This window comes from Coccinella septempunctata, chromosome 3, assembly GCF_907165205.1.
Source record: "Coccinella septempunctata chromosome 3, icCocSept1.1, whole genome shotgun sequence".
In the NCBI taxonomy this organism is placed as follows: domain Eukaryota; kingdom Metazoa; phylum Arthropoda; class Insecta; order Coleoptera; family Coccinellidae; genus Coccinella; species Coccinella septempunctata.
In genome coordinates, this window is record NC_058191.1 from 21,322,391 (window position 1) to 21,347,430 (window position 25,040).

Here is a 25,040-nt window from a genome sequence, read left to right on the forward strand (position 1 = left end):
AGATAGGTTTATTGAAAACGGCTGTTAGAGGTTTGGGTAATCTCTATCTCTTCGCCAGCCATTTCCGAGTTCACGAAAAATGCCAAACGAAAGACGAACAGAAGCTAATACTCTCAACCCGGGAGCCAGATCGGAAAGCCTTAGAAAATTTGTGATATTTTTTGTTGATATGACTGCAGACTGACATAAGTGAGGTTAGCACCGATCACAGACAGGGGTGGGTACGACCAATTCAACTCATCGATACCGGAGAATAGTGGTTTTTTATGAAATTCATTTTATTATGGTTTTTTAGGGCAAATCGACCCGAAAAAGTGGATCCCCTGGCCTGCTAGTTGGAATATACAAATTTCGTATGCACCGAGTGGGACAGTCAAGAGGGGAAAATCAGCTGATTCAGAGGTTTGCAAACCTCTGAACGAACCGCTGCACGTCTATGTCCACAAAAAATTCCAAACGTTTTACCGGTTTAATATTACGTTTCGGTCTAGTTCTAACGTTACTTTCATACCCAGAAACTAACTACTCTCCTGAACTCTCAGTTACTTCCTGCCGCACTTCCTCTTTTCACCCGGATCAATCAACTCGCTATTAAACTCCACCGGAAGTGGACAAAGCGTTAGGAGACATCGGAATAATTTGATCCAGGTGACGTTTCCATGTTACATTTCCCAACTCAGGAACGATAACTATATACGTTAATTAACCTATTTTCTTGTCAACAATACCCTCAATCTAAGTTGGTTTTGATGCATTTCTGTAATTTCTCACAGTTAATTTAGCAATCCAAAACTCAACATTTCTTTTCCCTCTACAGTTTTCCATTTGTTTGAGTTGATTCTTTTGAACAGTTTTCTCAAGAGTTTCATTTGTTTCTACATCACAAAATGTCAAAACGAGTACGGAGTTTTCTATTGAACATCAAAGTCGCAGTTGAACGCCCAGTGATGCAATGAGCAGTGTTTCGAAAATCAAACGAAAAATTGTTCATTAGATATCTGATTTATAATAATGAAGAATAATAAATAAATAAGTCTTTATTGGTTTATTCAGACATGGTACGTATAGGACAGGTCAAAAAATATGGTTAAAAGTCAATATTGTACGCATACAAAAGACACAATATCAATCATCGCATGAAACAATCATCAAATGATTTGTAAATATAAATATAAATTTAGATAATAGATCAATCATTCAAAAGAAGATACAGTCACAGATTGCTGTCACTCAAATATTCCGCAACACTATAGTATGCCTTGCTCAGAAGTAGTTCTTTTATTCTGCCATCAAAAACTCTGAGGGTCAAAACTTTATATTTATCACGCACGCGGTTGTGCAAGACAAGGCCCTGATATAACATAGACGACTCAAATTTTTTGTCATATATGTAGAGGATCGTTGCCCAAGCTCGCGGCTCTTATCTAGTAATCATGAAATTCAGAATTTTGACCATCGAATATGAGAATACATCCGTTATCCTTACTCTCATTTTTCTCAGGTTTAGATAATCAATCAAAGAACCAGTCCAAAAAAACACCTCTCAAGCCCAAACTGTACAGTTTTCCTCGCAAAAATTCAAAGTAAAGCGAGTCAAACGCTCTCGACAAGTCAGAGAATAGACCTGCCAGCATCAAGAGAGCTATAGACCTCTCCAAGTAGGCCACAAGTAGCCGTTTGGATGGAACGATTCTTTCGGAAACCATGATGTGAATCGTTTACAATATTGGACTTATCAAGGAACTCAATCATACGGTTGTATACTATTTTTTCAAATATTTTGGAAACCACACTTAAGATAAAAATAGGGCAGAAATTGACTATATCCTCTGGGCTATCCTTAAATAAGCAGAACGGTAACCATTTTGAGAGAAGAGAAGATGGAAATTTACCGACAGATTAACCAAAATGAGCCAAATGGTTCGAGATCTGTTTAGTGGTGACCTTCACAACTTTGACAGATATTCTGCCAGTGCCCATAATTTATCGTTTTTGAGTTGTCGAGCAGTGAAATCAACTTCTTCAGGTGTGACCAGATAAAAGAAGAAGATTTTATTAACATTGACCGGCAGTGTGTAGCTTTTGGACAGAGAATCACCGGAATAGGCTTTAGTTAAGGTATTTTACATTGGAAAAGTGCTCACCAAATACAGGAGTCAATTCCAGGGATTCCGATATCATTCTGCCTTCAAAGGAAAATGTCCAATTTCTGAAATTTTTAGCTCTACCCGTTTTAAGATTTACGAGAAAAATTTCCCTATCCTCCAATAGGCGTAATGATTCCGTTTAGTAGAAAAAAGTAACCTCCTGTATTTCGTCTTCTCTATCTTATACCTTCTCAGTGTTAACATTTTTGCACAACCAATAAAATTTTTGAGTCTATGACTAGCCTGTCTTATTTCACGATTTATCCATGAGTTTTTAGAATGTCCACTTTTGTGGGAATATCGGAGGGGACAGCTTGCATTCAAAGAGTAATTCAGACAAGCATCAAAAGATATATCTGCATCGTCACCTATATAAGTATAAACATCTATAAAATTATTCTTAGATATAATAATATGCCAATTGATTTGAATTTTCAGCGGCACTATTCTATGTGGTATGAGAGAGAGAGAGAGAGAGAGAGAGAGAGAGAGAGAGAGAGATGTAGATTCGCTACATTAGTATAAGAATAGTATATAGTCGATAGAATAGTATCGTCGATTTTAGTCGAAGAAGTAACACCGTAGTGTAGGCAGATTAAAGCACGTTTATAATAGATAATTCAACAAACGTCTATTTGTGCAATCATGATGTTAACATTGAGATCGCCACACACGAAACATCTTAATGGAATGTCTATTTTTGTACTCCGTGCCCGTACTATTATTATCATTATAACGAAATAAACCTTCAAGAGTTGTTATTATTTTGTATTTCGGATATTTGTTCTTTTTATAGTTTGGAACCAAGACGGAAATTTGGGATTTATTCGAGGTTGTCAGATTAATATAAGGGGAGATACCTTGGACCCTGTAGAGTACTTCAACCAAAAATAAGACCAGTATATAGGGGGAATTGTCTAGGAAAGCCTGTCAGAATAGTAAAAAAACGATCACTTTACATACTCGAGCATGTCAGATCAAGATATATGTTGTTAATTACATGTTGAAAAGTAAACATTCTCTTAATCTGACAATTTATGCGGGACGAAAATGTGTATAGGAGGGCGCCAAACTTACAAAAAAAACGTCACTTGTACATTCTCGAGCGCGGTGGCTTTCATTCTTATTTTGAAGCTAATGATTCAAGAAAAACGGAAAATTATAATCTGATAGTTTCAGCAAGCCGAAACAATAAAAATTTACCATAAAGGTCATAAAAATCAATTTTTTTCAATTACCTCCTCTCCTGGGCTTCAAATTAGTTTTGCATTCATTATGAAAATTGTAGAACATAACATTTCATACAAATTACGTCGGAAGTAATTTTTCCTGAATTTAAGCGTTTTTGAGATATATGGCGATGAATATAAATTAGACTGGGATTTTACATTGACCTTGCTCTTTCGCATTTATGGCTAAGAGCCTCGCGCTCATCACCCTCTAGCTCGAAAATGGTTAGGGAAAAATTGTTTCGAACAAAAGTAGTATAGAATTTTATTATCTACAACTTTTATGATGAATACAGTAACGATATGAGGTACAGGAAGGGAGATATAAAAAAAAATGCATTGTTATCATCTTGGAACTGTTAGATTGAGAAAACCACCCTGATTAGTGTCAGATTAATAGGTCAATACGTCTGCGAAACCGAAATTAACCATCTGTATGAAAATCTGACACGCTCGAGTATGTACAAATATCGATTTTTTTGCATTTTCAAAGGACAACGTGATCTTGCGTCACGTCCGAATTGTCAGTCTCATGAAAAGTAGCTTCTTTTGGGTACAATTAACATATCCTCTAAAAATCTGACACGCTCGAAAAATATTTTTCTTTTCCATTTTCATTAAGATGAATTTATTATCAGAGACACGTATACAGTAGGTAATTAAGGCAGCTAGAGACGGCATGGCAATCCTCGGAAAACATCTGCTTGTTTCAACATTTTCGCATCGTGTGTATGCAAAACATATGGCACGGAAAGGAAAAGCCAACGCTGGCGCTGGCCAGGGTTCGCCTAGAAAGGAGGTATTTTAAACACACTGGCAAGATAATCATATACTTCATTCACTTTTATTGGTCGGTTGGCCATGGAAATTTGACACATTTCACTCTGTATAGTACGAAAATGTGGGGTTATGACGCTTGTCAAAACATTTTTGGGTTTTAAATCAACGCTATGTTGCCCGTTCTACGTAAAGGTTTCTGTTATTACGTATTTTATCACAATGTCGAATCTCTTCGGAAAATATGTGACGAACATAATTGAAGTTTATACAAACTGATTGAAGGCATACCAAATCCAGTTTTATTTGCATGGAAAATACAAGAGATCAGTATAATATCATAATATGCACTAGCTTGAGGAGAGTTAATGTTTGTTATCTTCTCTGGCTTACGTCATTTGTAGATTTCAAAAATATTACCCCAAGATGAAATGCATATGATGCAGTGGTTGGGAATAGGTGTCTCCCGAAGGAATTAACAGATAATTACAAGAATGTTAAATTATTCAACAAAAATCATCTTGCATCAATATAAGTAAAAGGAATTAAAGGAAGTTTCAAGTCAAGATGAATTTCACCTTTGAACAAAAATTTCACATGAATAAACAAGTAACCGGACAACTGGCGCGTATTTGTGGCTGTTCATCTTACATTGATATAATAATAATTAGGTATTTATTAGTACCTTAAGACATTTACATTGTATAGGACAAGTCAAATGAAAAATAGAAAAATACATTTTAGGGAACTTATTCTCCGATGACATTTGTCGAAAATCCTGTAGTAAGCTTTTCGCTTTAATTCACTCAAACATAAAATTCTTAAATGCCACCACTCTTTTGGGTCTCCCAATAGAAGGAAATTCTTTGTCATCCTCTTCATTCACAATCTTTCTGATTGTGAGAATATTCAGCTGAAATATAAGTCGTTTAGATTCAGATGAAACATTTTATAATTTCTCTTACATTGAATATGTTCGCTACCGTCTGACGTATTGTGGATTTTAGAATATCAGGGTATAACTATTTGAATGAGCGGACCTGAATTCTAAATAGCACTTCCTGAAACCCTGTCTCTTTTTTTAATCACTTTCGGCATTTTCGTAATAAAAATTGATATTAGTTGTGGCAACGGCGTTATGACATTAACGACATTTGATGAGTGCCAACCTAACTTCGTTCTAGTTACAAAAACTTGAGAAAATTATTTCATGGCCAACCGACTGCTAAAATAAATTTGAATGGAGTATATGTGTATGGTCGTCGGTGCACGAATATCGAGAATATACCAACTTTGCCACAAACGTTCGTTCAAACGCTAGCCGCCTTTAATCTGACATGCTCGAGCATTTACACCTGACAATTTTGTTTACATCTTCGAAAACCTGCAGGTCTTTCCCCACCCCTAAAGGTGCATACATCATAGAACCTTTTTCTCTTTCTACTATCTAATCTTCAAAATTCACTAGGTCTCCATGACTCTCGAGTAAATCCCGATATAATATCGTGGGCTGCCCAACTATTATAAGAGCAGGAAGAATTTCAATCAAAAAAGTTGAACTGGCAAAAATTTCAATTTGTTATGATCGTTCAGAATTGAAAACCGTGGGCGTGGAAACATTACCTCTGATGAAAATGCAGATACAAAATTATTCAGACCAAGAGCATGGCCGATAAATTTCGTTGGGAGAGTATCAGAGTATCGAAGCCAGCTTAGGCGCCTTCATTTTTTTGGTACCCTGGGCAGTCCTCTATACTGCACTCTCTTCTTAAAAAGCCGCTTCTGCATGAATTGCGAGATATTTTTATTGGTGCGCTCCTCATTTGATTCACCTTGTAAAAAATTCAAAGTTTGATCCCAGTTGATCCCAGTACAAATGATGAATAAATGGAGAACAAAATAATAACATCCTAGTTTATTTGATTTCCAGATTAAGATTTCACTGATTATTTCATTCCAGGCACTCAAGAAACGTGCTTTACAATCGAAGTTGAATAGAAAACCTCTACCCTATGAAATAAAACCAGGGTCTGTGATAGAAAATGTGACCAACACTAAAAAGTTAGCAGAAACAACGTTAGGACCATCCATTATCGAAGCGGAAACCACCAATACAGGGTCCGGTTCAGGAGATGAGGAAGACGATATGGGGGAAGCTGATTGTCACGTGATATCCAATGACAAGAGTACAGAGTTTATCTTAGCTACCGTAGTGGAAGAAGCAGCGTAAGTACTCGAATTCAATTCTTCATTATGACCAAATCTGATTTGTGTGTTCTGTGATTAGTTACTAATTATAGACGTATATTAACATTTCCTGAAATTCTGGACTTTCGTGCCGGGCAACAGTGACGCGGCGTCTATAGCTAGTAGTTTACTCGAAATCATCAAATTAATATTCACTTGCATACTTCCTGGGTGTAGAAAGAACCTCTACCAGTTCCTGTTTTCCTGTAGAAACGAAGAGGGATATTTCAAACTGTCAAAGACTGTCTTCAGTCAAGATTGTATTATTGTATGGAAGTCGATGGGGGACAATTTAAACATTTGATTCAAATACGCAGATTCAATTTTTTTGATTGTAAGCATAATAAAACAATTAAGTTTTTTTCAAGATTTTTAAAAGTTTTGAAAAGGGTTTAATGAAAATGGTACATTGTAAAAATAACCAAAATATGTTATTCAATTTGGCTCATTTGAGCGTTCATCAAAATTACGTTTTTCATACACCGTTGTAGAGAGGCTTCTGAGCAAGAGCTTTCAAATGAAGTATCTATCACTCATCCCCTTTCCCCTGTTCAATTTTGAAAGGCTGAAGCGCCCATTATTAGGGTTTGCTCGTTCAAGCCTCAAATATACGTCAAAAGATGTCATCCAAACAAAATAATTCGATGTGTTTCAGGAAATTTTTCCTATCACTATGGGATAAGAAATATACGGGGTGACTTGTCTGAGATGAAAATCCCTGTATATATACACTCAAATGATATCTTGAGCACTCAAATCAATTGCATTGGATGCTGTGACACCGAATTTATAAGATGAACATCTTCATCATCCGTGAAATTTCGATTGAGAGCATCTTCAATCAACTTCACTACAAAAACACGACGACAGTAGAAGTTCAAGCGCGACAGTGTCGCTAGCTTTCGAGGAATCTCACTGACGCGGCGTCACTAACGGTGTGTTCCAATGGTACTCTCAAAAATTTCATTGTACTTCTACAGTCGCAATGTCGCGGAGGTAGTGACGCCGCGACAGTTACGCTGCTGCAGTGACGCTATAGACGCTGCGTCACTGTCGCCTGCTCGAAAGTCCAACCTTAGGGTTTTCACTTCCAGTCTCTGAAACAAAATTAATTAAGAAATTGAAATAATCGATTTGCCCCTAGGTAAATTCTTACATTAGTTTTTCAGGAGCAAATCAGATAGAATAAATTGTTGCTTGACAGTAAACGAGAAATGAGACTTTAAGAAATGAATAGAAGTTCGTTACATTTCGGAGTCTGTATTAGACTCTTTCATCAGACGAATTCGTAAAAAATGTTCACAATTGTAGATTTCCAGTCTGTCAATTGAGATTTGTCAACAGACGGGGACGTTGATTCAATTAATTTTGAAATTACCGGATGTCTCGTTCCCAGTAAATTAATGCAAATACGATAAATTACTACTGAACAATTGTCAAAATTATTATCTTGATCCAACAAAATACTCGTAGACTTTTTAATTTTTCGTTTATAATGATCCGGTTCTGTGAAATTTTAGTGTTATACTAACATTATGAGTAGGGAAACATTTCAATTGTGAAATTGTGTTGAAATTTGGATATTTTTTTTTCGACTAGAATTTCAAGACAAAATTTTTACGCTTTTTCTGACAAATTTATAAAATTTGCGAAAACAAGGCTTGCCTGATACGTTTCAATCTCTACTTCTGAAGTGTGTAGTTAGCAATTCTTCAGATAATTTTTTTAGAAATTTTAATATACTCTATATAGTTCAAAAAAATGACCGATATGACTGAACCTCATATAGAGTTATCTACAGCGCGAATTGTTTTTCGTGCAACCGTACTCACAATAAGTACTTCGCAGGCGTTATACAAATGCAAAGATTTTGAAGTTTTAATGAATATTTCTTGCAATATGTAACTTTATATTTTTCACGGTTGTACAAAAATAGTGTTTGTATTATGACCGTGAAATTCTTTAGCAACCTCGAGATTATCTTACAGAAAGAATCGCTTCTACTATTAGTACAAGGTTTCAGGTTGCAGGGGGCTCCATAACGTAAATTTTTCTGAAACACAAAATAGGACTAACTCTACCTAAATTGTGATGGCCGATTTTATATAAGTTGTGTACAATATAATATATATTATAATCTAGAATGTTTCGACAGCCCAATTTAAAAATTTTGAAATATTATATGAGGTCCGAACGAGATATTTGGACTGATACATTAAAGAAACCGCTTAATATTTATCGATTTCGTTTTCATATTTGTGTTGGATATAGAAAAAAAAAGTACAATCGTGAAACATTTCGCCGGCAATTTCGGGTGAAATTTCATTCCGCTGTAGACATGTAAAAAAAAATTTTGTTCATTTTGGCTATCGAGAAAGAAATCACGAACATTGTAGGTTTTCCGCCATTTTGTGAATTTTTTCGAGTTCTTCACTTTTTCTGAACTGAACACTAAAAACTAATAAGATGTGACCATAAACCGTTACTTTTAGGTTTATACATAACTGACGACACTCATTGGAATATTGCTCAAAGCTGACGTTGAACACACCTCATCTCTTTCATGTTTCGGTGTCATCTACAGGACCATACAGCATGTACATAAAATATGTAATAAATTAATTTTCTCGCACTTTAAAACGAAAAAAAATACTCGAGCCAGTCACGGATCTACGATTTTTTCTGACCGGGGCAAAAATTCATGATGGCGACCCCCCCCTCTAAGGTTCTCAGGAAACATATAATTGCATATTGGTCATCGCGATTTCAACCCGAGATATTTTTTCACTAATTCTAGGTCGTTGATTGCGAATATGCAATTAGATTTTTCCTAAAATGAGTACTTTAGGAAAAAAATAAATCTTATTTTTTTCCCATTATTTTATTAAAAGTTATTTTTTTCCCAAAGTACTCATCTTAGGAAAAATCTAATTGCTTATTCGTAATCTTCGACCACGAATTAGTAGAAAAAATGACTCGGGTTGAAATCGTTCGAAAAATAAAAAAGTTTGTTTTTACAAGAATGTCGTTTGCAACCCTCGCTCACCTATCGTTTTTACCCGCGCTTTACAAACGAAATTATTCCGAACGAAAATTAATTTTTTCAGCGACATATATCGACCCGGGTCATTTTACTTATTAATTCGAGGTCGTAGATCACGAATATGCAATTTGATTTTTTGTAGGATCAGTATTTTGAGAAATAAATCACTTTAAGTGCAAAATTTCTAAGAAATTGGTCAACTTTGAGGAGGTGTAGCAGCCAGAAAAAAAGCACTAGTCATATGCTGATTTTTTTGTGATAGATCGGTTCTTTGCGAATAGAAAAAAACATACTTCATTCATTTACCGCTAACAGTTTAGATTTTATAATTTTTTCCACGAAGGTCCAAAATTTCCGATTTTCCATCGACCATAACTTGAAAACTTGATTTTTAAAAAATATCTGTTTGCATATTCGTGTTCTACGCCCTCGTATCAGTGTACAGTACGAATTTGCTTTTGATCGGAGACCAAAAATATTTTTCAAAAAATCCATACAGTATGGAAAATTTGAAAAATTTTCGAGCTCTACGATTTCCACCAATATTGTTGTATTTACTAAATTGAGGGCGTAGATTATGAATATGCGAACAGAATTTTGCTGAAAGGATTAGTTTTTAAGTTATGGTCCATAAAATATCGGAAATTTTGCCCCTTAGTTCCAGATGAAATGGGGAGTCGGTAATTCTTCAGGCAAAGAAATTACTGGCTCTATACTTGCGACACATTGTAGACATATCCTATCTTTTAACCTATTTCACCCAAGTGTGGCGGTCATTCCTAGATGACTGAATAATACATATACAGTTAATTGATCCCTCATCGATTTTGAAGATTTTTGGCATAGTGATGGTTTATCATGTTTCCATTCTACAGTTTCGATTTTAGCTCTAGGAAATAATTTTTTTCCGAGAAACTAAAAAAAAAATTTCAACCTCTGGTTGATTTTGGCGCCCCCTTAAGCTGACGCCCGGGGCAAGCGCCCCGCTTGCCCCCCCCCTAGATCCGGGCCTGACTTGAGCACGTCGATCTACTTGTTGAGGGGGGCACATTTTAGGCATATTACCTTGCTTCTAGCTTCACCCTCTGAGTGTGCCACCCCTAGTTTTTGTAATGGGAAGGGGGGTCGAGTGATACCTCATTTCAAAGGTCTCTTGCTCCAGATTGTAGCCCTAGAGTTTAAAGTTGCTAGTGTTATCTTTGTTAACATGACAGCTTGTCAAAATTCCTAATTTTATTAGTTTACTCAAGCTGTCATATTAACAGAAATTGCAGTAGCGACTTCAAACTTATAACTACCTACTTAAATAATTAACAATAACATACTATACTTAATTAAATATTACAACTGAAACCCTTCTTGTGCCTGACAGTATCCCAAACGATCGACAAATTCCTGTTGGACCATACCTACTTATATTTTGGCAACTGATATTAGCACATTCGATTCTAATTCTAGTTTTTAGGTACGCAATTGTTTCAGATTTTGTTTTATAAACAACATTTTTCAATTTCTGTTAATATGACAGCTTGAGGATACTAATAAAATTAGGAATTTTGACAAGCTGTCATGTTAACAAAGATAACACTAGCAACTTCAAACACTAGTGCTATAATCTGGAGCAAGAGACCTTAAAAATGGGTTATCGTTCGACCCCCTTCCCATTACAAAAACTAGGGGTGGCACTCACCACCGTTTAGTGAAGCTAGAGGCAAGGTAATATGCCTAAACTGTGCCCCGCTTAAAAAGTATATCGTCGTGTTTCAGCATTTTTTAAATAAATTTATTCCATACTTTATGTACATAATGTACATCGTCATCTTACTGCCGAAAACAGATAAGTTACATTTTGTTAGTTTTGTGTAATTGAGGATTGAAAGTTTCTCCTTACAATAAAACAACTACATGAAGGGAAACCTTTAATAAGTGAAAAAATAAGATAGATTGTAGTTCTGTGAACATAATTAATGCCCGCAATACAAAAAGAACTAATACACTAACGTTGATAATGTAAAACAGACACAAAAATGGTAAAAAATGTATGGTAGTAAAAATAAATACACTATTTGATTTATATATATTTAATTCTAGGGAAATCGATTTCCCACCATTTCAAACCATCATCAGGCCAGCTGAAAGACATAAACATATATGTTCTAGTTTTGTTGCAATTATGTGGATAGGGGTTAAATAAGAGCATACAATCATATATTTTACCTACCGTTCTTAGCGGTATATTATGAATATTTCAAAATTTTGATTTGATGACCATCAAAAGTTTTTATCGGTATGGCATTCTATAGTATAGAATTGCAACAAAACTAGAATACGCTGTATATTTTCGTGAAAACTTTTTTAATATGGAATTGATAAGTATTGTTTCTTTTTTGTGATGTCGAATATTTGGTCAATGTAATATTGTTTATATTGGTTATTATTTCCAATCAGGTAAATTATATTTTTCTCTTTCTAACATTTTCGGGGGATAGGGAGATGCTAAGCAGTCTATGGATTAAAAAATCCATAACCCTCTTTTTAATGAGGGTGCGTGATAAGAGTGAAAATATATAACAGCATCTGTTTGTGTAGGTTTTCGAAATATATTGAAAGAGAAGTTGTTGTCCTCATTTAGGGTGATTTCGAGTTCAAGAAAATTAAAGATATATAGAATACCACACCGATAAAAACTTTTTATGATCATTAAATCAAAATTTTGAAATATTCATAATATACCACTAAGAACGGTAGGTAAAATATATGATTGCATGCTCTTACTTAACCCATATCCACATAATTGCAACAAAACTATAGTTCATTCAAGAATGATTGACATCCCAGAAGGTCTTGAAAGTCCAGACGCAGCTTAATATCTGGTCAAAAAAGATTTCTAAAAATTTCTGTACTTTCAATCACAGAACTGAAATACATCAATATAACCTAGAAAAGTATATGAAAATAAGAAATATTCAAATTTGTAGCATATTAATCAGTATTCAAAATTGACACAAGAATGTTTCCAAATCGTACCATTAAATTAAGAACATAAACAGCTGTACAAAATTCAAATAAACGTTGGTAAGTGCATAGATTCACATATCAATCAATGTTTATTCACAAAACCAACCTGAATTCCGCAACACAAAATCTCAACTTATGGGCTATTACCCATTTAAATTCGATTTTTCAAAGCAATCCGAGATGTCAATCATTCTTGAATGGACTATAGAACATACAATGTCTTTCAGCTGGCCTGATGATGGTTTGAAATGAACCGAAATCGATTGCCCTAGAATTAAATATATTGAAATCAAATAGTGTGTTTATGTTTACTATCACACCATTTATAAAGGAACATACTATGGAAGCATTCACCAAAAAAGGTTAAAAATGTACTTATTTTGTTTTGGCGCAGTAAGCCGACGATATGTTTGTCCAGTTTATGATGAAGCACCCTGTATATAAAAATCAGCCATCAGAATTTCAGTTATCGGAATATGAAATAAAAAAATTCTATGCAGTTCCTTAGCGAGTGTGGCATTTCTTCCTCCAGCGATAATTTTCTTCCACCACCTAATGAAGAGCCCGTCGTTGCAGAACATCTGCGCCATGAGCTCTGCAGTTCATTGCAACAAAGATATGTTAAGGTTAAGGAGCATACTCGTCCTAGCTATATACACTTATACATACTCAGATAGCAAAAAGATGGATGGAACAAAATCTGTCCTCCGAGAGGGGAATGTCTGCTCGAGAAAATCATTATGAGTGTATTTCTTTGTAGATACTCAGACTTTAAATATGGCTCTTATGAACCGTTGTTCAACTTGATTTCTAAGAAGTAAGCAAGCCGAGGTGAAGCTCAGCAAATACTTCAAAGGACAGACAATGGTAACTGCATAGTTATTATGAACAAACTGGACTACATTCTAAAGGTTCAAATCTCTTTACATGATAATGACTTCTGTGAACTGAATTTCTTTAAAGAAAACTATCTGTGAATGTGCGGAATCTACTTAAACAGCACAATAAACTCAAGACGTTGCTTAGTAATCTATTCATGCCAAAACCGTACGGATTACATTGAATCTGCAAGCTAGAAATTCCATTAAGACCTATAGACTCCTTCTTCAATACCCCCTTCATGAACCGTCTCGTAAGCTAAACACCTGCTTGATTGATAGTAGGAACTTAAGACCTAAATACTCGTTACTCAACCCAGTAGATTAAACTCAAAAATTGAATCACCTCCACATGCACAGAGGTTATAAAATATCATGTTGTCGTTCGACGTATCGAAATTATTAATATCGGTTCCTAGAAAAAAGTACATCCGGTTGGTTTCTGGGCTACTTCGCTAATAGAGTTCGAAATGTTTGACATCCGCACCATATTAGACTTCGCATTGTCTCAGGATCCTTTCATTTTCAACGAGGGAATTTGAAGATAGGAGGAGGGATTAGCGATGGATTATCTTCCTATGGAAAAACCGCATATGCAAACATTTTGAAAAAATCCTCCTTGGCGAAATCAGTTGACGACGTCTTTGTCATGGCTCAGCTAACGACTCTCATTCGTTGTTAGATTTTATTGATACAGTCCATCTCAAAATAAGTATTACCCCCATCAGAAGGAAAGAGAAAGAATGAGTTCAATATAATCCTGCAAATCGCGAAGAATAATGGCGACGACTCTGACATCTTCGAAGGATTAAGAACAAAATACTAGATAAATAACTCAAACTTGAGTCGCCCCCCTCCATCTGAGATGCTACGCCTTTGTTCCTTCAGAGTGATGGCACTATTCCTCGTCTGTCGTGCTGTTTTATGTTATTTTTTTGCAGCCTATATATAGGTTCATTTAACGTCTATATGAGGTACATAACTAGCCCAGTTTACATCCATTAAAAGATCCGGTAAATCTCCAGCAACCATCAACTATCCAGGCATTGTCCACCAAATATCAATATTTCGTCCAGGTCTTCCCATATTGACATATTATATGAATACATTTAAGAAATAAAACTCGATTCATATGAAAAGAACAACCAGACATATATAACGTTGAAAACTCAACTTAAAATATCACATTCTTTGTTACCAGAGGTATACCTCGTATTCACTCTATTTTCCTTGGCTCTTTCAACTACCTTTTTTACCTGGTGATTGCAACACAACAACGAACTAAGAAATTCTTGAGCGCCTCGATGAATGAATTCGAAACTCAATACGTTCCTCCACCAACTAACAACACAAGTACATTTTGTGGACATCCAAGGGACATTTCTCACTAAATGGTAAGATGTCCCTGAGACAAAACAGATTACATACTTTTTCATGAATGGAAATCATGAATCACCCAACGAACTCTCCACAAATCTTGGTTCATATACTATCTGACAAAGAAACTGCAACACCCAGAAGGAGCTGTTTAAATTTCAAATTTTCAGATAAAAAAAACGAAGGGTTTACAATTTTTTTATTAAATTTGTTAATAATGTGTTTGTCCAACGCGGTTATCTATACAATCCTCAACACGTCTTGGCATTGTTGCAAGAAGATGGTCTATTTCTTCTTGAAGGATACTATTCCAAACTACCTGTACTTTATGTCTCAGAGCCGCCAAAGTCCATGTAAACTGGGGAAAATTTCCAAACCTTCTACCCATGATGTCCCAAACATGCTCTATAGGCGAAAGATCGGGGGATCTGGGCGGTCATGGCAAAAGATTCATATGGGTTGCTTCAAAAAAGTTTAAACTAACTCTGGCCACATGAGGTCGAGCATTATTTTGCTGAAATATTCGATTCTCGAGCCGGTTAAGGTAAGGGAGAACATATGGCTCCACTATTTCTTGAAGGTAAAGCAGCGCTGTCATGTTACCTCGAACAAAGACTAAAGGTGTCCTACTTCTATGTGCAATAGCACCCCATAACACCTGTCCGGTGTACATGATGCTCAACATCAAAATGAGTTTCACGTCTTTCTCTTTGACGTCGTCTCACCCTTCTTCGGCCATCATGTGCACCCAAGGAGAATCGAGATGAGAGACCTGATGCCATTCCATATTCCAAAGTTGTCGTTCTCTGCACCACTGTAATCGTTGCCGTCATTCCTCAACCGTAAAGCCCGTTTGTAACAGCCGAGAATTCTCTACCACAATTTGGTAAGAAAACGGCAGATATTATTTTATATGCAACTGAACAGAGAATTCTACCGAAAGTGTGTATGTAACGGTAAAGAATTCAAGGCGCATAAAATCTCGAGTAAATTTTCTAGAGAATTTGCAACGGGCTTAAGAGGTAACACATGATGGGGTCGGTAATGCTGCAGTACAAAAGACCTTATACGGCGGTAAACCGTTCGTACAGTTACAGGATGGCCTTGTTTCTCTAACCACTCATCAGCCAAAGATCGAGTTGTCGCAAATCGGTCTCTAATAGTCATAAGTCTTAGACGCCGATCTTGAACTCCATTTGTGCCCCTTCGACGTCTGGTGCCTACTCTTCTTCGATTTTGGGCATTATCAAACCACGCTTGACAACATCTCATAACAGTAGTTGGATTTCTGTTCGTACGGTTAGCGATTTCTCGAAATGACAACCCCGCCTCCCGTAGACCAATAATTCGACCTCTTTCAAATTCAGTTAGCTGGCGATAAATTCTGCGTGGACATTTTAACAACAACTAAATCGACTTTGGATCTCCTCGAACAGTTGGTTTGTTGTAAAATTTAAAATATTTGCAAAAAATGACTACAATATTAAGTAACAAGAATGTTTTTATGAAAAAACCTTCACGATTTTTTTTCAAAATTTTAATCATTTACTCCTTGCTATACTATCTATGTTTCACCAAAAAAAAATTCAAATTTCAAAAGCTCTTTCTGGGTGTTGTAGTTTCTTTGTCAGTTAGTATATATTATATCGGCAATTGCATTCAAATCAAAACAAAACCTTGATTCAACTCTTTGTCTTATTCCACGTGTTATTTCTTTTTTTTTTAAGTTCTGACTGTCTTGCTTTAATTGGCGGTGCGAACATAGTCCTACTAATATAAATGGGTGTACAATGTATGTCCATTATTGGATATTAAAATGCGTCCATGAATGGATATACAATGAATGCACATTATTGGTACGTCCATGAATTGATGTACTAGGGATGTCCCCTGGCCGTCCATTTCTGGTCCATGTCCATATGCACCACTTAAGGTGCTCTAATGGATATCCTGTGTTAACTGGCCGGTACCAACCGCGTTGTCTAAAAAACCCTGATTCCATCAAATCTGTTATACGTCGAAAAAATCGCAATATCAGTTCATCAGACTGAAACCTCCGTGAAGAATTGCCTGCAATTCATGTACCTGCTGTTCATGTTTTTCTTGTTGCGGCCCTGACATTTTATTGCTCGAGCTTTCTTACCTTTCCATGCCTGTGATGTTATTCCTGGACGGGTAATTATAATTCACCTAACCTAATTCTTGTCTGAACATACACTGAATAACATTAGTAACACTTCCAGGGAACCCTGATGATGACTACGGTCGAAAGCACTCTGTTCTAACACACTTAGGTAAACTCCACACAGAAGTACTCAAGTAGTTTTCGTCCATGAAGAATTGGTATGTACAACCATTTCCTTGAAAAGTGAACAATCAGAATGATAAGCTTTCTAACGTGCTATCCGAATATGCTGTCGGAAAAATGATGGAACATAGAAATTGAATGTTATAGCCGTTTTATTTGTTTTTCGTTATGTTCCTATTGATCTTATGTAGTATTTTATCACTGAACATTTCATTTTGTTTACTATTTACACCTTGTTCAATAGTTGTCCAAAAGACCTATCGGTAACAAGGTTTTCTTTAAAATTGTGTGTGAAGATCTACAAACAATGATTCATATTTTGTCGAAACTTTGAGAGATCTAGAGATGATCAAGAGGACTATTTATATTGCTGAAGATTTTAATTTGCCAGATATTCGCTGGCTCCTTTTATCCACTACACATTGCCACACATCATCTGAACCATCCTGTAATGAATCCCAGTTTTCTGAGAAAATTGGAGTTCATTTTAGTGCATTCCTTCCATTTCACATTTCCGCCTTTGAAAATATTTAATTCTCAAATATACAGTACATTCATTCCGATAGGCAGAGTAAATGAAAAAAACCGTTTATCTGTGGTCAACGTCGTTTTTCTTGCATGCCGTTGAAGATTTCGACGTTTTTCTGATATTGATATGCGATAAACCGGAGCTGACGACGTTTTTCACTCTTGTCGCATTCTGGAAATTTCAGATTTTTAACGTGTGGGAGGATTTGCCTATAAAAGCAGATTTTCCCTCGCGACGGCCACTTTTGTCACTTGACTCTCTTTTTACTCTTTAGTCTCTTTTGTCACTTGACGCTCTTTACTCTCTTTTCTCTTGTCTCTGCGATTGTGTGCCCGACGAGCCGATCAGCGTTTAGAATTTAGAATACATTTTGTGTTACCAAGATAGTGCTCTTAGAAATTAATTTTTATTTTTTCGTTTTCCGCGAGTGCCTGAAATGAAGGAGGTAGGTCCCCGTCTATACCGTTCAGTTTCTTTATTAGACCTACACCGGTTGTTTCTTTGACACTGCTGTACTGTATCGCTTTCTATTATCTTTTGGCCATACTTTACCCTGTTTCGCGAGTCTGACTTTTCCCTTCGCTATCAGTCATGGTGCGTAAGCCCTTGGGGTAGTGAAGAGAAAGTTCCGTCAACCCCCCCGGTTCGCGTTCCCGCGTCATAAGTGTTGAAATAGAAATCTCTTCTTTTCTATCAGTCATGGTGCGTAAGCCCTTGGGGTAGAGAATAAGAGGTACCGCTCGTCGTCAGTGAAATCCCGTAGTTGCGCTCAAAATGAACCTTTTCTTCGCTATCAGTCATGGAGCGTAGCCCTTGGGGTAGCAAATAAAAGTCTCGAGTAGATCCGCCCTGGCTGTGTTTCTTTCAGTTCTGAAGAAATACAATTAATTACATCCCGATACCGTATAGCAAGTCATTTCACTTCGCGAGGTCATCCTTAGTATCCATTTCGTCAGTTCTGGTTGGCGCATTTTATTGAACAACCTCTGATTTTTCACTGTATCCGTTATAAACTTTATAAAGTGCTCGTGATCGGATCGAATTTCCATAATTTATGTTTGTTGATCGATTAGCTCATATTTCATACCTACACATATTTCCGTTGTTCATATAATCAGTTTCCGAAGGTGTGAATAAACTAGTACCTACATAATTTGATTTTTGACTACTTCGTTATCGCTACCACTCTAGATAACAGCGAACTCTGTCTCCGACTAGCAGCTACTCTGGTAGGTTTGCTATTCTTCCCAGTGAAAAGAATAGCTGGCGCTCGAGATAAGTTTTCTCCGAGGAAACCACGTTACAATACCTACAACTTTTTCGGACATCTGCCTTTCACAACTAATTCCCACGTCCTGAATCGTTGCAGCTTAACTAAAAATTCATACAATTAGTCTGTAGTTTTTGGAGTAAATGTATCACAAAAAACTTACCGTCTGTCTGCCCGAAATTTAATGTGAATACAAATGTATACAAATCGTTATATAGAGAACGAAAATTCAACGACGAACATAATATGTTCCATATTATGGAATGCCATAAGAAAGAAGGGGATTGTAAAAATGCGATCGCCCAGTGCGATAATAATTTTTTTCTAATTTTGACATATAGAGTAACACTTTCTGAAACTCATTGACGTTTTACTTTTTGCAACCAGTTACGCAGAGTAAAATATTTCGCAATTGATGATGAAACGATACTTGCTTTCACAGTAACGGAGTAAAAAATTGAATAATTTCCGTCACTAGACGATTTGAAAGGAATCTCCGAGTACTCTTCTGCATCTCAAGGCATTCCCTATGTCCGGAGTAGAACGTTCGCATAAGAGTATGGTATAGTACTTAATAATAATAATAATAATTTATGTTCTAATCACTCACACTCACAATAATTATTGAGATAGTTGAAAATTTTTATTATCGATTTGTCAACTGTCAAAGTGTCAATCAGTCATGCCTAATTTCTGTAAGGATATCCAAAAACATCCATGTATCAATTTTCAACGTTTAAACTTTCTCGAAGAAACAAAGAATGGTAAGAACCGTAGCTCCCTTCGATTCTTCATTTTTGAGTTATTAGCAAAAAATGAGATTTTGGCGATTTCGAAAAGTTTCCATAACTTTATTGTCTTTAAAGTTACAGATCTGGAATTTGAACCTTCTTCAGACAATTTTTTACGTAGAATCCACTGTCGTGCTCAAAATACCTTTTCATTTCGTTGAAGTTTTTTTAAATGCAAACTCCTATTGAATTTGTTATTTTTGAATTGGAAAAAAATCTTTCGTCAGTAGATTCCACGTATGAAAGTACCTAAGAGGGTTCAAGTTACAGATCTGTAACTTCAAAGACAAAAAACTTATAAGAACATTTCGAGATCGTCAAAATTTCAAATTTTATTTATAACTCAAAATCTAGGAATGATTCTGTTTACAGATTTGGATTAGTCAGGAAAGAAGAGCTCGAGAATATGTCATCCGTTTTCTTCTAGCTGCTATAGTTCACGAGATCTTCTCAGTAGACAACGAATTTTGCCCACCCTGTACAGCCATATGATTATGTTTTGTTTCGCTTTGCCGATTCCAAAGTCACTTTCTACAGTCCCGTGCTTGAAAATTCAATGAAATTTCGTCGACATTCTAGGGGTTATAACTCAGCCATCTTGAATATTTTATATAGACAATTTTTGGTGGAATTACTTATTTTGATGACTTCTAAAGTCGAAAAAAGGCCTCACTTTTGAAAACACTCTGCATAGATGTCGGAACGGACTCATTGCTGTCTGGATTTCAGGGCCGACGCTGATAAGGATAGAGAAAAATGATCAATCGCAATTTTATAGAGATAGAAAAGACAGAAAAGTACTCTGCAGAAGCTCTCGATAGCATATATCTCCAGGATAACCCATAAGTTTTAACAATATAAAGTTTCGAAATATTGTTCCCTTTGAAGAGGTCGATTCACTGTCTTAACATGAATCAATATACAAATGAATATGACCCTTACCTATGCCATTTATTCCTGATGATACATGAGCTTTTTTAACGAATATTTCGTGAGATACGGCAGGTTGAAGAATTCCAAATTAGGCAAGAAATTCGAGCCCCGATGACTGGAGTCACGAGACTGCCTAGAAGCTTTGAGTAATATGGGGTTATGGGGTATGGGGTTGATATTCAAGGCTAGAAGCGACCATCCCAACTACGCGAATTCTATCCCTCATCCTAACCCCTAATGTAAATGGTATTTTTGAGAAAATAATCGAGTAGGACTAATCGAACTCAACAGAAATCGAGGTTCTCAAATTTCAACCTATATTTTTATTAAACTGAAACGAAGAATAATGAGGGAACAGTTCAAAGCAAATAGAAAGTTAACGGTTGATATTTCTCAGAGGATTACGCCTGTTAAATTTCTACAATTATATTTTCATTGTTTCGGTTGATTCTAAAAAGTGAAGAAAGAGGGGACAGTAATAAAATATTTCTATACATATTGTGAAATGCAGTACCCTGTCGAGTGTGCATGTCTGCTCGCGATAAACTATTGGTTTTTACCAACGAACAGAATAATTCAGAATTCAGTAGGTTTAGGTTTATAATTTGTTGAGTTTTTGTATCGAGTTGTGATCTTAGAACATAAATACATGGAATGGACATTGACGTACTATGAATGTATTTGTTGTGGTACAAACATTCGATGCTTATCTGTCTAGCGCGACACTGAGGCAGTGGCGTAAAATGAATAAATTTATATATACGGCATTCAAATTTATTTTAGCAGTCGGTTGGCCATGAAATAATTTTCTCAAGTTTTTGTAAATAGAACGAATTTGGGTTGGCACTCATGAAATGAGCCGGTCAGAGGAAAAGTGGTATAAGTCACAAATTCCGATTTTTGAGTTATACCGATATTTGGGTACCAAAGGTTGCATATTTTTCTTCTTATGAGTGGTACGAGTCAAATCGTCGTTTTGACCGAGTTATACCCATTAAATGTTTTTCCTCTCAACAAAATTTTCCATACCTATCAATGCGGTTTTTCAATCAATTGAAACGTAAAACCTTCATTTCAAACATTTCACTTAATTGTAGTTAGATCACTTTTCCTCTGAGCCACTCAAATGTCGTTAATGTCATAACGCCGTTGCCACAACTAATATCAATTTTTATTACGAAAATACCGAAAGTGATTAAAAAAAAAACAGGGTTTCAGGAAGTGCTATTTAGAATTCAGGTCCGCTGATTCAAATAGTTTTACCCTGATATTCTAAAATCCACAATACGTCAGACGTTAGAGAACCTATTCAATGTAAGAGAATTTATATAATGTTTCATCTGAATCTAAACGACTTATATTTCAGCTGGTTATTTCCATAATCAGAAAGATTGTGAATGAAGAGGATGACAAAGAATTTCCTTCTATTGGGAGACCCAAAAAAGTGGTGGCATTTGAGAATTTTATGTTTGAGTGAATTAATGCGAAAAGTTTACTACAGGATTTTCGATAAATGTCATCGGAGAATAAGTTCCCTAAAATGGATTTTTCTATTTTTCATTTGACTTGTCCTATACAATGTAAATGTGTTAAGGTACTAATAAATACCTGATAATTATTATTACATCAATGTATTAAGATGAATAGCCACAAATTCGCGCAAGTTGCCCTGTTACTTGTTTATTCATGTGAAATTTTTGTTCAAAGGTGAAGTTCATCTTAACTTGAAAATTCCTTCAATTCCTTTTACTTATATTGATGCAAGATGATTTTTGTTGAAGAATTTAACATTCTTGTAATTATCTGTTAATTCCTTCGGGAGATCTCTTGTATTTTCCATGCAAATAACTGGATTTGGTATGCCTTCAATCAGTTTGTATAAACTTCAATTATGTTCGTCACATATTTTCCGAAGAGATTCGACATTGTGATAAAATACGTAATAACAGAAACTTTTACGTAGAGCGGGCAACATAGCGTTGATTTAAAATCCAAAAATGTTTTGACAAGCTTCATAACCCCACATATTCGTACTATACAGAGTGAAATGTGTCAAATTTCCATGGCCAACCGACTGCTAAAATAAAAGTAAATGAAGTATAGCTCCTACCTTTTTATACAGAAAATTGACGTGACAATGATGTCAGATTCAACTATCTCAACTGTGATTGGCGACACTAAGCAACTATCTCACTCCAGTCTTTGGACAACAACAAATGTTTATTTTCTATTCCTTGTATCTATGTTCCACGGTTGTGATATGCAGTCATGATATGACTATTAAATTTTCGAAAATTTCAGAATTAATTCCATTTCTGGCTTTAATGGGCGACCCTAAGTAAAGTAGATAGATAGAGAAAGAACAGAGCGATATTTTGTTGTGGCCTTGCCATTACTGGTTTTAATTGTTTCTGTGACTGAAAATCCCGCGTTCAGTTATTCTGGGCTGTGTTTCACTTTCAAATTTCAACTCTTTCATTTGAAGTAGCCATCTGCAGACGAAACGCAATTCAGGTGGTCCTTACATCATTTAGATGGCGAAGTAATGGGGGTATATAGTCACTGTAGTTATATTTGTGAGGTATGTTTTGCCATCATGGAAATTGTCACTTTATGGATAAATTTCGTACCTACTGCAAAGCAGGTGGCTACAGGTAGTAGATTATGAGGTAAGATTTCACGATTTAGGTCGCTATTGAAAATAAACACTGACCACTGACCTAAAGACTTATAAGTCTAAGCACTGACCGGAGATATTTGTACTATTCTTCATGTTCTTGGTTCGATGAACAAATTGGGAGAAATTGTATCCATTTTGTATGCTGATTCATTTGCTCTCAATTTTATTTGGCAGGTGCAACTCTTCACTGGAGAGTGGGGTACCGGGAGTGTGAACAAATTTTAAAAACAGATTGTACTGAATATCTCCTTAGCATTTATTGTTTCATTCTATTTCTTAAGCGTCATTTTTGTTTTTTTCATTGTATGGGATTTATAGACCGATTGGCTTCGTCTCAATATCTATAGTATCAATAATAATAATTCGAGTATTTTTCTATTTCAAATACTTTTTCAACTCGTATTATATTTTGAAATTACTGGATATCTTGTGATCAGATATTGAACTGCATCTGAACTTTCAAGACCTACTGAGATATAGGTAAATAATTCTTGAATGGACTGATGTCCGTGAAATTAAATCAACAATTTTCTCTGTGGTCTTCTTCTTCTTTTACGTGCGGTGCCCCACTGGGCTGAACTGAGGCCTCATGACCCATTGTTCGTCCGCTTGTAGTTGGAGAGACTTAAACTCTGTGACATGCTGACAAAAATGCCAGAAGTCGACAGAGAGGTTTCCCTCTCAACATAGGAGTTGTGGGTGTTGTGTTTCCTAGGTGTATCATCCTAGTCTTGAAGGTTGATACAGAAGAACAGAATGTGTTTCATCCGTGCTCCTAACCAGCGGCACAGGGAACACCTAGTCAGTCCCATTCTATTTGAGTGTTCATTAAATAAATGGCCAGTCATTGCTCCAGTCACTAGACTCAGTTGTTTCCTCTCAAGAGCTAAGAGTTTTTTGACCTCAGGCACCGAGGATGGTCTCTCAATGAGAAGCCTCGACTGTCTAAGACCACCTCTCATGCTCCATCCAGAGGAAAATTTCCTGTTCAGCCATCTATTGAAGAAGTTCTTGACAGATGTACGACAGATAGGCAACGCCGGTCCCGGACCAACAAAAGCTGAGCGGGCTCCCTGCTTTGCAAGTATGTCTGCCTTCTCGTTTCCCGGAAGTTCTGCGTTAGCCGGGCACCAGATAACTTTCACAATTTTATACGAGCCTAGCTCCCGCAGAGCCTCCCTGCATTCCTCTACTAGGTGTGAGTTAACCCTTTCCTCAGAAAGGGATTTCAGGGTTCCCTGACTGTCACAACAAATATAGATGTGTTTTCCAGAGTACTCTCCATATTCTCCAGTGTGCAGGCTAAAACAGCATACAGTTCAGCCTGCACTATGGAGCAATCCTTCCCTAGGGGGATGGACAGATTGAAACGAGGTCCCACAATTCCCACTCCAGTCCCTGTGGGCATCACAGAGCCATCGGTGAACCAAGTGGGACCTTCAGGCTCAAGAAGCCTGTTTGGTGTAGACCATAGGTCTCTGTCAGGGACACTTACCCTGTAGGGTTCGGCAAAGTAGAAGCTGGTGCCCGCGCGTTCCCCTCTATGGAGAAGGGATGCGTTGGCATCCCTCACCATCTTAAGATTCCTCGCATGCCCCCTGAATAGTCCTCTATCGCGCCATTGTCCCTGTTCCCAAACTCTAAGAGCTGTATTCATAGCCACCTGTGTAACTACAAGGTCCAAAGGTGGTTGGCTTAGCAGATACTCCATAGCTGCCATAGGGGTGGATCTCAGAGTGCCTGTGATGGTTAGACATGCGTTCCTCTGACATCTAGACATAATGGTGCGGCTGGAGTTCTTCCCCATAGAAGT

General features: G+C 36.4%; 1 protein-coding gene across 2 annotated transcripts in view; it reads left to right on the forward strand.

Annotated features, from left to right (window-relative positions):
- LOC123308932 (dopamine D2-like receptor) overlaps positions 1-25,040 on the forward strand; it is a 285,090-nt gene that overhangs the window by 254,721 nt on the left and 5,329 nt on the right. For both annotated transcript variants that reach the window (XM_044891748.1, XM_044891749.1), the window contains exon 4: positions 6,114-6,379. In XM_044891748.1, coding sequence (XP_044747683.1) covers positions 6,114-6,379 — 266 coding nt within the window. The remainder of the gene's footprint in view (positions 1-6,113; positions 6,380-25,040) is intronic.